Genomic DNA, 13366 nt, shown 5'->3' on the forward strand with positions numbered 1-13366 from the left:
TTCCAAAGTGTATGACTTGTTATGGGGATGTTCTTAGCCGGGATGTTCTCAAAGTGAATACACAGTTAAAATCATATGTAGTATATTATGAGGATAGTCTTAGTCAGGGATGTTTCCAAAGTGAGTGCCCAGTTGAAGTCTTATATAATCTGTTTTGGAGATAATCTAAATTGTCATTCTCAAAGTGAGTGCGCGGTTGGAGTTCCATGTAACCTACTACAGGATGTTCTTATGTCAATGTACGATTGGAGTTTTGTGTAACATAGGCATATCCTTTCAAGTGGGTCATATACCCAGGTAGTTGACGAACAAAGCAAAGTTTTGTGTGGTAGCCTATGAACCACACACTAGCAAAAGCAAAACTTTTGCCTTTCTTGTGTGTTTCAGATGGTAAGTTGTCTTCTGCACGGATTGTGTACGTCAAAAGTCTCTCTACACTGCCTCTCTTCCTCTTCCTCTTCGACTAGTGACAAACCCTCCCTGCGATCTCCACCTTGTGCACTGGGTGCTTTCATTCAATCACATATGTTTTGTGTTTCATTCAATCACCCCTCAGCGTCCATGCTATAGATAGATGAATGGCCCAACGGCAGTTATAGCTTGGTTTCAACCGGTAGTCTGCCAAATGGCATATCATGGACATCAGTCCCACTTTATCTGTTACAAATTATAGCACAATAAGAACTATTTAGCTTTACAAGCAAATTAAGTGACACAATACATAAATATTGCCATTTACTTTGAAACTGTAAGTTTGCATTTGTGGCCTGGTGTTGGGTCATTCCTGTGGTACGTGCACCTGTGATTGATTTAGCACAAGCTTCAACCTGGGGTCCACGTGTCCCATTGGGCTGGTCTACATTTGTGAATTTTCCATTTGTAGATATTTTGCTAACTCCTCCACCTCCAATCAGTTCATTTGTAGATATTTTTCTACCTCCTTGAAGACCTTTGAAATGTAGTAGTTTTTGTGGTCGACCACCACCTCCTTGCAGAGCTCGCTGAAGAGATTGACAGCTTCGTTTGTATTGCTAAGCCTGTCGATGATGATCTCTTTCTTGTGCAGTAGTTCAACGTCAATATCAGTGTCAATGATGCAAGATAAGACCCAGGCATAGGTCGAAATTTCATAGCAATTAGTGCTCTTTTGGCACTGCTCCAATGCAATGAGGTTCCTTAAGAGGATGTTGGTATCGCCATCAATCCTGATCTGGGGGATCTCTAAAACCCCTTTCTCTTTCTCGAATGTGATATCTAAGAAAGACATTGCATTTCGCTTCTTCTCGAGCTTTATTCCAGTTGCTTCCAATTGAGTCGCAGTTTGTACCCGTTCCATCCTCGGGCCATGACGTATCGTTGGTCGAACATAAACAACATTGCTACTTCTGTTTGATGGCACAATACATAAATAAAAAAGATGGAGAATGTGATGAATTGTCTTAGTGTCCTTGGGTACTTCTAGCATCTTATCAACCACAAAGCCACTGAAGAATTGGGCCACCCATTTCTTTAGCCTACCGTGTTTATCAGGAAATGCGGAGTTGAACAAAGCCTCGAGCAAAAAAAAGGGCAGTTGATTCTCTAATAGCAACATGTCTCGCGCCACTGTTCTCCATGATCGTTGCCTGTTCTTAAAGATCGAGTTTTCTATTTCTTTCATTCCTCCTTTCTCCTTCTTCCAAAACCACACGATCATAATGACAAACACACAGTCCGACAACATCATCTCGATGAACGTTTTTTCACACATGTCGGTTGGCGGCTCTGAGTAAGTATTTCGCACATTAATTTCTTCTTCCTTGACAAGTTTAAGATAGTTCCTTAGACTTTTTTCAGGGTCCTTTTCCTGCAATTTGTGGAGCAAGAGCCACTTGGACTGATTAGTGACTTGAAGGCGAGGCTTATGACAGTGGTAAGGTCCGAGCGAAATGATCATCGGCTCATAGGCTTCAGACTGAACACTTCGCAAATTTTCTGAGACTTTAAAGATTGTTGAATTTTGATACCTAACTTGCCTTTGTGTTTCATAGATTGCCTTATTTTCCAATTCTCTTGCCCATTCATCTATGTGGATTGTAGAAGTACTATCTTTATTCTCCATTATCTGTAGCAAACAAAAATTATACAATTAGAATAGTTAAAATAAAATTTAAATGGAAAAAATAAAATAAAATCTAGATAAAAGGTAAATACATCAAAACTTTAATGTTGGTATTAAATTTTAGAACTAAATTCCAAGATTTACAAAAATAAATGAGCAAGATCCAATATTATCCTGTTTAGCTTGTTATGTTATGTTATACATGTTGGAAGATGATAGAGAGAAATTGTAAATTTGAAAAATGAACGAGTATTATTGCAGTCTATTATATTAAAAATTAAAATAAAACATTAACAACAAATGTAAAAATAAATAAATAGTAAAATTTAATATTTTCATAACAAGTTTAGGAATCACCAACAGCATGTTTATATATAGGCAATTCTATTTTTCTTTTAAAACGATATTTCATGTTTATTTTTATGTATAAATAAAGTCTTAGAGATAAATATGCAACAGATAGAAATATAAGGGATCGAGAAAATAAAAGAAAACTTTAAAAATGGATATGATTTCCCAATTATTTTTCCATCAATATTTTATAAAAAGAAACTCTTTTATAAACCATCAGAATTTTTTTTAAAAAAAAATACAGAATATTTTAGAAAAAAAAAATTGACAAACTAAAACTTAGTTTACTATGTTTTTTTTTATCTGTTTAGAATACAGAAAATCAGAATACTTAATACCTATTCTATTATTTAAAATTTTAGTTTAATTAACTTTTATGAGGTTTTGTTAAACGAACTTTAAAATAAGTAAAGATTGCACTTTTTAAAAAAATACTCTTAATTACTATGCATCAACTAATTAAAATTTAAAAAATGAATATGTATAAATTCAGAGAAAAATTAAATGTTTCATTAATTGATATTAATTTGAAGCCTACAAAGTTATTTGAGTAAGTATGGGTTGATGAAAGAGTATTTTGGAATATATATATATATATATGATGTACTTTTTTGTAATATTAAAGGATAATTAATCTAATATTCATTAATGATAATTATTATAACTTTCTTTGCAAACAATATTCCTAAGAGAATAGGGTATCTTAGTCATCATTTTGTGTGAAAAAAAAAGTAATTAAGAAGAGAATGCATACACTTTGAAGGATTAAGAAGACATACAACTCAAGTGATTGCTCGGCCGATGATATTCACATCTTCATCCTATCGGAGAAGCATCTGATAGCCATGCATTTGCTTTCTTCAATGACATAGCTAGCCCCTTTTATATAGATTAGGAGCATGAATGGATGCCACATTAAATAATCCACTTATTATTAATAAATAATAATAATTTAATTAAATTATTAATTAAAAAATTAATGGATAATGTAAATGTTATCAAAATAATTCAATCAAAGGTCATATTAAATGTTTTAAAGACTACAATAGTTATTGTAAGCATGCTAGCTCATGGCATGTACGTGATCATGAACCATGCTTGTTTAATATTGTCAACTCTAATTAAAATAAATTAAACAAGATATTTTTTATATCAGAGGGAATTATTGAAGTTTTAAAAGGAAAGTTCTTTGAATCTACGTAGGAGATAAAGTCCTAAATTTGTAAGTTTATATTATATAAGGGTTTATATAATGATTTTGAATACAAATATTTTAAAGTTTAAAATCGAATAAAAATACTTTTTATAAAATAAACAATATTTGCTTACCTTGAAAATTTAAAGTAGATATTTTCTTTTGTTGGAAATTACAACTTACCTACTTATTATATCTAGAAGGGAAAGAATTGACTTTGACTAATTAACATGGTGACGTCATTCCTTGTACGTTTTAATTTGCTCAATTGCTTCAACCACTTTGCTTTTGACTCACTCAAATTCCTTTAAAGTATGAAAACCCAATTAAACTAAAGCAATTACACATAATTTATCATGCAACTTCATTGTTGCAACAATGCCCACGGAAACAATACAATGACTTTTTGTTCTTATACATCACGGTTGACTTAAGAAATGTTTAGGGTTCTTTAAGATGTATATCACTTTTGATTCGATTGTCTCTTATCTCTCTGGAGACTGGAGGATCAATCCCATGAAGAGGATAGATCTGGTAAATTTCACCCTGCCTATATAGGTAGTGCCCTAACCTCTCACAATGAGGGGGTGGGACCCATTACTTAAGTGTGAGTTCCACCATCCCAATGTGAGAGGTTGGGGCACTGCCTGTACAGGCATGATCGAATTAACCGATAGATCTCTGGGCAATTTCCCTAATATTTAAGTAGATGCATGTAAGTCAATTGGGTGAAAACTAAAAAGAGTTGACTTTGAGTATTATCTATTCCTAGATATTGTTAATAAGTCAAAGATAATGTTTTTTTAATAAAAGATGACGGGATAAAACTGGTGTAAGAAAATCTGACATGCATTAACAATGACTAGCAGGTTTGGTGCTAAATAAAATTATTGTCGTATCACCTTATAATCACGAGTTCAAATCGCAATTCAAGATTTACATATATGATAGGATTGATCCAACTTCATCTCTACTAAACTTTCGATTCTCCTTGAGGCTTGACCACATGACATGAAGACTTGCTGGGGGTAAACTCACTGAAAGTAGTTGTCAAGAGTTCAAACATTCATAGAAGCACAGTTCGGATAAACATAAGTATAGTAAGTAGTGCTTGCGAAACAAGTTTGAGGATTTGAATACAAGTAGTTTGGTCATGTTAGCATGTTAATTCCATTTGTATAAACGTCAGCTTGTTTACTTTGATGTTTATCGAGGGCAATTTTTAGCTTTGACAAAGATTATGATGGTGGGAACTCACTGAAAGGGGGATTATATATGTTCATTTTTGTTGGGGAATTGACTTCAACTATGTTGTTTGACAAATGGTCAGATCTGTTACAGCCTATAATGCCTAATATTTTAGAAATTAACCCTGTTCCTAATTAAGTTCAATAACTACAAGGGACCCACCAAAGTGAGCCAAAGTCAGAAAGGTAGGTTGATGTGGATTAAGATAAAGTCAAGAAAGATGTCTGAGTCGGCCGAGTGGACTAGAGTACGATCAAGCGGATCAGTGCATGGCCGAGCGGACTAGAGTTGTAGCTGAGCGACATGGATAAGGCCAAGCGGGCTCAGGTTGGTTATGTCCAGGCTCGGGTTGATTCTATCCAATCCTACTAAGTATATTCTTTTAGGAGTTGATGTTGTTGATATAAAACAGGTGAATCGTACTTTAAAAGCTTCTAGGCTATTACATCATAGAATGGTGTGACTGCTTAAGGAATGGTGTCAAGGACACTTTCAGAGTTGTTTTTTCACTGTATGTGTGGAAAAACACGCTTGTGCTTTGAGATGTGTGCGCAAACACTACAATGGCACTATAAAAAGGGTTCTCATTTATAGGAAGAGGTATGCACACAACTTCAATTTCTTACACACTCTAGCTATAATCTTTTCACTATTTTTCTACATTTGATTAGAGAACTGATTTGAGTATCGGAGGGTCAACATCGAAAACCTCTTCCCGACCCGACATTAATATTCCTTAAACTTTTAGAATATACAAAGAATCTTCATCTAGTCAATTAGTGAGCCACGTCATTAGCTTGCCATCTCCTCATTGCTTTCAGGACTTTGTTTTTTTTCCTCTTATTATATCGTTTCTAGTAACTCTAGGTGTATCTTAGCTAGCATTTTCATTTCCATTATATTAACTTCTCATACGTGTTGCATCTTAAAAAGTTATCTGATGTGGCAGAGACAGAAAAGACCACGTGGCCAGTCCAAGACTCGTTCAATAACAAGTCCATCTCAGTTCCCATGATGAATCAAGTCAAATAAAGATTGACTCAGCCAAGCTCAGGTCAGTCAACTCCAACCCAGCTCAAGTTGAGTCTGTCCGAGTCACATCCGGGTTAAGTTCAAGTCACTCCCGAACTCAGTGTTAGTGTTGAGAGTACAATATTTAATCTAAAGTTTTGATGTATGATAAAAATTAAAGTTAGGTTTATTAAGATCTAATGAATTGATATTAAGTGTGCAAGAGCAAGTAACTTAACAAGCAAAAAGTCCTCGTAAAGCTAGGCAAATGAAGTCCTGATTGGAACTAGACGGTGGTGAAATTCTAGTGCAGCTAGGCAACTAAAGACCTTATTGTAATACGGCAAGAGCTAAGTCTTGGTTGGGAATCAAAGGAACAAGACCAGGTAGAGTAAGTAGGGAGCTGAAGCTTGGCGAATAAGTCTAAGTGTGTGTAATCAACCGAGAGTTAATTGCTTGGCACAAGTCCAAGTGTGCGAAATCAGTTGGGAGCTGATTGTTTGACAAACAAATCCAAGTATGTGGAATCAGCTGAGAGCTGATTGGCAAACAAGTCTAACTGTATGGAGTGGGAGCTGATTGCTTGGCAACAAAAACTAGATGGGTTAAAATTTGTTGGATCGAGAAGCGCTAGAGGAGGGTGAATAGCGCTCATGGCTATTTCGTTCGATTCGAATTCATAAAGCGTTCGAGTGTAATGCAGCGAAAATAATAATAAAAGCAAACACAAAAAAGGACCCAAGTATTTTTACTTGGTTCGGAGCCTTGGACGACTCCTACTCCAAGGTCCTCGCTCGTTGAGCAATTACTGTGGCCAATTCACTATCAAATCGCAAATTCGGTACAAGAAGAGATTACAATTGAAAGTACTAACAGTAACTTATACCGACAATACGAAGAGGAGAACTTGTAGCTTTGGGTTGTCGAAAACTCGTCGTAGCTTCACTGGGTCATTTTTGAGCAGTACGTTGATGAATAACAGCTTTAGAATTGATGTCCTAAGCCTCTGCCTCGACCCTTCTTTTATACTGTGCTGGAGGCGCCTCCAAGCCTGTCCGAGGCACCTCCAGGCCGTCGAGTCGCACGGGTGGATCAACGCAAACCTGGTCGCACCTTATCAGGTTTAAGGCGCCTTCAAGCCTCCTCAAGGCGCCTTCAATCCCTGGTCCAAGGCGCCTCCAGCTTCCTCCGAGGCGCCTCCAGCTCCTCTGGACAGCTGGCTTCGGCTTGCACCCGAGGCGCCTCCTTGGAGGCGCCTCAGACACTGTTCATTCGAGGTCAAATGTGCTTCTTTGTTCCTGCAAAATGTATTAGTCCCAAACACAAACCCTGCAAAACAAAGTTAGCACAGAAATATGATAAATGATATAATCGACAGTTATCAGACTATCCGGGTCTGACTTCGGATTTCCAACCAGAAACCCTAGGTCGACCCGACGCCTACTGTTCACTCTACGGGGAACGCGTCCTCACCTACTCCACTCAGGAGATTTACCTGTTGCCAGTGCGATCCTCCAGATCGATTGGACTTTTGCTCAGCGTTCGAAGCTTCCAGACTTTCTGCTGGACTTCCGCTTCCCGACCCGTCCAGTCTTCCACCTGATTCGCGACACTAGACCTTTCCACCTAGGGTTACCCCCTAGGACTTTTGCCTGAAGCCCTCGACCCGCCAAGACTTTCCGCATAGAGTTACTACCCCCTATGGCCTAGGGTTACCACCCCCTAGGGTTTTCCACCTACCTAACCGCAGCTAGGACTTTTGCCTAAGTACCACTTAGAACTTTCCTGCAAGCTCCATGAACTTGTTAGATCACAAGACAACTTAACTTTGAACCCTTTGTCACTATCAAAACTTGGGTTCGATCGTCTGATATTTCCCGCACCAACAATCTCCCCCTTTTTTATTATGGCAACTCAAATTCGAAGTTAAGTAAAACAAAATGCATAAATAAACATAAGCATGTTTTTAAATAGGAAGTTTAAGCATAAACGTAAACATACTTAAGTAACAAGTTAAGTACAAGCTAAAGAAATTTTAAACTTTATAAAAGGTAAGTTTGAAATTTTCAAGCTCCCCCTTAATAAGAGAACTCTTATCCTTAATTTGAATTTTCTGTCTTACTCTCCCCCTTTGCCATATATCAAAAAACTTTGTAGGAAAAACATAGTAAAAATGCTGAAGCCCAAAAACGCCTGGCTTTTAAAACTTTGTGGGGAAAATTTTGTAGGAAAAACTTAATAAAAATGTTGCTATGTGAAAATAGTTTAAGTGCAAAACAACTCTGTTTAGCCAAAGTTTTTGAAAACTCAAGTTTTTTTTTAAAGACTTTATTTAAAAAAATTTCATTAACCTTAAAAGTCTTTAAAAAGGGATTTTCTTAAGTACGAAAATTGAATTAAGTTTGGGAAAAACTTTTTAAAGAAAACACTTAGCTTTTTATAATTAATTTTCATTGTAAAATTCTTAGCTAAATGTCTAAAGAGATAATTTTCTTTCAACTAAGTGTAAAGAGCTAGTAAAAAGTTTACTTTAAAAAATAACTTTAGCCAATTTTGAAACTTAGTTGAAATCTTTGGAGAAGAATAAGTTTTCAAACTCTGTTAAATTTGAAAAGCTTTGTTGTAAATATTTTCTTAATTTTAAACAAGCTTTTTGAAAAATAAACTTTACTAAATTTTCAAAAGACTTTGAAAAGTATATATTAAAAAAAATATTAAGAAAGTCTAAGAGTATTTTTTAAAAAATATTTAAATGAATAATGTATTCCAAAATATTTAACGGCCAAGGAGGAGCAATAAGTTTAAACCTTAACATCCAAGCATGAGTTGAGTTAAATTGATTGCAAGCTAAGTAAGTTCTTTTAGTAAGGTATCAGAGCCCTAATGTGCAAGATGAGTAACCCTAAACGATCAAATACTTAATTTCTTGGCCACATGTCTAACCATCTAGCTACTAGCTGATTGTCTAGAGGACAACAGGTTTCACTTGGTTAGTCAAGTTAAGTCAATAGATCCAGTTAGATTTGACTAGGGCTGGATGACTTGACTTGATTACTGTAAATTAGGTATTTAACGCCCAGACTCATATTGATGCACAGATATAAGCATTCTTGAGTCTAGGCTGAACCCTATGCATCTCACACCATTCTAAGTTTTTCAAGCACAATCAAGGTAAGCCTAGGTGTTTGTGAGATGCTCTGGCTGAATTCTAGGGGAACATGATTTCTAGGGTAGAGCCTAGGTTAAGTCCAAATTTGAAAATCTAAGAAAAATTAGGATTTTGAAAACAAAATTTTTCCTAGAGTTTTTAAAACACAAGATGATTTTGAAAATAAGAATAAAGGTAGAAAACTGATTTGAAAATCAAAATCTATTTTACCCAACACATTCCTATTTGCCTTCTAAGTGCACTGAACTCAAGTTCAGGTAAGGGTTTTATGAAAATGTCAGCTAGGTTTGATTTGGACTCGACATAGTTGAGTACAATTTCACCCTTGACTACATGATCCCTTACAAAATGGTGTTTTACCTCTATGTGTTTAGTCCTTGAGTGGTGAATTAGATTTTTGGTTAGATTAATTGAACTCATATTGTCAATTAAAATTTTTATATTTTTGTATTCTAGTTGATAGTCTTTTAGTATATGCATCATCCACAAAAGTTGAGAAGCACTCTCCTAGGGGCTATGTATTAAGCTTCAGTAGTGGATAGAGCAACACAGTGTTGCTTTCTGCTTGACTAACTTACTAGGTATTGACCTAGAATTTGACAGCTACCACTTGTGCTTTTTCTGTCTAGTTTGCACCGGGCATAGTCTGAATCAGAATAGCCAAAAAGGTAAAAGGTGCAAGTTCTAGAGTACCAGAGTCCTACATTTAGTGTACCTTTAATGTACCTAAATACCCTTATAACATATGTTAGGTGCGACTCTTTTGCACAAGATTGGTATCTTGCGCACATACCTACTGCAAATAGTATATCGGGTCGACTTGCAGTTAGGTAGAGTAAGCTACCTATTGCACTTCTTTAGTACTTTGGGTCTATTGGTTTTCCTTCTGGGTCAGAGTCAATGTTGATGTTGGTTGCCATTGGAGTATTTATAATTTTTGAATTTTCCATGCCAAATTTTTTAATTAATTCCTTAGCATATTTAGTTTGATAAATATAGATTCCATCTTTGGTTTGTTTGATTTGTAAGTCTAAGAAAAAGTTAAGTTCTCCAATCAAACTCATTTCAAATTCATTTTCCATTAGTTTAATAAATTCTTTTAAAAGTTTAGAGTTGGTTGAGCCAAAAATTATATCATCAACATAGATTTGGGCTATGAAGATGTCTTTTTCTACGATTTTTACAAATAGGGTCGGATCTATTTGACCTTGGTTAAATCCTTTGGATATCAAGTGATTGGATAACCGTTCATACCATGCCCTAGGTGCTTGCTTTAATTCATATAAACCTTTGGATATCATGTGACTAATCCCTTCCATGCTATATGTGTCCCATCATCATCACTGTCGGAGCTCTATGCTACATCCTCTAGCCGTGTGTAGCTCCACAACCTCCATGTTACGACTCTATCCTGTGTTTGTGAGCCATTGATGACTCCAAATCTCCTCTATCAAACTCCTCCTATGTCGTGAGCCTAGGATCGCCAAGTGCACAACCATATTTGTCAACTCTCTTAATTGTATGGGCGAAGAACCAATTAAGATTGGAGTAACTCAATAGCAACATTTTGAAAACAAGTTTCTCAATTCTTAAATTGCAATTGCTAAAATACTTGATTCAAAAATCAGAATTCTGGTTCAGCTAGAAATCAGATTCATGAGTGAAACTCTTTGATTTGTATCTCGAGTGGTTCAGCAATTGGATTGGTGTGGAGAATGAACATCTTCCTTACATCTTGTGCTTTTCACTCATCAAGGAGTTGTATAAGAAACTTAGCATGCAATAGGTTTAGGTCGGTACATCATGTTCGGTTTCATTTCTGTAGGTTTCTCATTTCTATTTTAAATTTGAACTTAGTGTTTCTATTTCAATCTGAAAACATTTGCCTTCCAAAAGCTTGCACACGTTCCTCCAAATTGGCACAAAGATAACGCAGATAACCTTTGTTTCATAGGAGTTTCAGAAATTCAGATATCAATGTCAGATTCAAGCTTGGAGTACTTCTATATTTCAGACATTCAGAACTCATATTTAGAGAGTGTCTGGGAGAGTTTTTACTTATTTAAAAGTGATTTTTATAGAGATTATTTTGAAATTAGTGAGAAGTTAAAGTATGAAGTGTTCGGAAATATAAGTCAAAAGCTAATACAAGGTAAAGCGGGAGTATTTGATGAATAATTGCTTTTAACTAAATTTTTAGTTAAATGATAATCCTTAAACATGAATATTGTTTGAAAAAAATAAACATGAGTGTTTATATAATTATTATTATTATTTGAATATTGTATCAAAATTAATTATTTTTATAACATGAATGTTTGAAAACATATATAAAATTAATAAAAATAAAAATATTTTAAAAATGACAAAATTTATATAAATACACATAAATATGTATAAAAATTCTAGAAATATAAATTATATAAAAATATAAAATGTTATTTAAAAAGAAATACTTATAATAAAATATGATTACTAAAGCAAGAAAAAAAAGTAGATTCATTTAGTAAGAACATAAATGTCAATTTTTAATTTTAGATCATAAATAAAAAAAACAAAATTAAGAAGAAATATTAAATCCTTACTTATAGATTTCGAGTAAAATTTATAAAAGTTGAAACAGAATTTGACATTCACAAACACTCAAAAGTGAGTGCTTCCGTGTAGCTAGAATCTAAGAAACGCTTAATCGAAACTCTACCAAACACTCCTTTAAACCACTTGAATTCTGGAACAAGAGCTGTTAAGAAGCCGGTTTCAAAGAATCCATGTTTTAGGAATTTTCAAACCTGAGGTATGAAGGGTTGTCTGAAAATAAGATTCTAATTAACACTGAAACAAGTCTTTCAAGAATTGAAACTGCATTGAATTTGAGGAAGAACAATCACTATACATCAATGAGCAAGCATATGTTTTCATTCAGATTTTTTTTTTAATGATCAATAACTTGTAATTAGCACTTGGCACACAACCTAAGAGAGCTAACACATAAGTGCAGATTCCTATTCTTCTTTTTTTAGTAACAATTCCCTTTTGCCATCTTGAATTGCACTCACAATACATTAGCAGAGAATCATATCAAGGCAAGCATAGTAGACCAGCAGTAAGCAAAATACAATAATAAACTTGAAAAATAATATGAATATAGTAGACAAAAAGATAAATTTAGGGATTTAATGGAAAATTTTATAAATTTATAGCCCCAAGACAAACCCTAATCGATTAGAATTTTATCACCATTAACACTTAAAAAGATTGTAACCCCTGTAAAAACTAAACCAAAAAATTACGTCAACAAACAAAATCAAAGGTGATTTATGAAGCGGATGTGGAAGGATAATGCTAGAGTGCAATTATTTTGATGGATCACTGGAATAGATATGGTCTCTGGAAAAGAGAGGGTCGCTAGAACAGAAACAATTACTAGAATTGTGAAAATAATAAGAGATACGAGCGTATTTTTTTTTATCTCTTATGCGACCTTTAGAAGCAATCTTAATCCACTTCTAAACCAAATTTATAGAAGGGGTTTCAAAGACCAAATTTATATGTGTTCAACAGCAAAGGTTTAACAACCGCTTCAAAAAAAAAGATCAACTGAAGTGGTATTTGGAGCGGTTTACTTGAACCGATTCTATTGGTTATACTTTTACAACCACTTTATCAACCACTACTAATTTTCCGGTCCTGATGTCCATTTTTTTTATAGTGCTGGGGTAAATTTGGCTGCCCAAACTCATGGCTAACCAAGCTTGCAGTCGTCAGCTAACGATAGGCCAAGCTCGTGGTCACAAACTCATGATCGACCAAGCTCGCCGCCACGAGCTCACAACCGGCCAAGCGCGTGGACACAAACTCACGACATGAAAGACGATAGGAGAGGGAAGGGGAGAGGAGCGTACCGAGATTGAGGAGGAGAGGATGCCGGAGACGTCGGAGATCGAAGAGGGAAGGACACCGGAGATCAGAGAGAATGTCGAAGACATCGGAGAGCACAAGATCGGGGAACATGAGATCGGGATTTAGCCCTAATTTTGATCGCCAAAATTGTGACGGAATATTTTTTCCGTCGCTATGTTAGCGACGGGATTTAAATAGCAACAGAATTATATATTTCTATCGCTAACAGAGTGACAAAGAAGAGACTCCGTCTCTATTTTGTCGCTGTTGATTGATAGGAATTAAATTCTATCATAATAATGATGGAAATTTTGTTATTAATTAGAAACGGATTTTAATATTCATCTCTAGTTTAGCGAGGGATTTTAATCTCCATTGCTAATTTAGTTAC

At 35.1% G+C, this 13366-nt stretch overlaps 1 protein-coding gene across 5 annotated transcripts; it reads right to left on the reverse strand.

The window, feature by feature from the left end:
• Positions 1-579: 579 nt before the first annotated feature.
• Positions 580-13180, reverse strand: LOC122017015 (UPF0481 protein At3g47200-like). Of its 5 annotated transcripts, none has more exons than XM_042574469.1 (3): positions 12978-13180; positions 3207-3331; positions 580-2104 (listed from the first exon to the last, which is right to left on the reverse strand). In XM_042574469.1, the coding sequence occupies exon 3, from the start codon at positions 2099-2101 to the stop codon at positions 911-913; it is 1191 nt and encodes a 396-aa protein (XP_042430403.1). In that variant the 5' UTR covers positions 2102-2104; positions 3207-3331; positions 12978-13180; the 3' UTR covers positions 580-910. The 5 variants fall into 5 exon arrangements, with proteins under 5 accessions (XP_042430403.1, XP_042430404.1, XP_042430401.1 ...); XM_042574470.1 differs by lacking the exon at positions 3207-3331 and adding an exon at positions 4550-4684; XM_042574467.1 differs by having other exon boundaries at positions 3232-3331; positions 12978-13179.
• Positions 13181-13366: the final 186 nt, after the last annotated feature.

This window comes from Zingiber officinale, chromosome 8B (genome assembly GCF_018446385.1).
Source record: "Zingiber officinale cultivar Zhangliang chromosome 8B, Zo_v1.1, whole genome shotgun sequence".
Classification (NCBI taxonomy): Eukaryota; Viridiplantae; Streptophyta; class Magnoliopsida; order Zingiberales; family Zingiberaceae; genus Zingiber; species Zingiber officinale.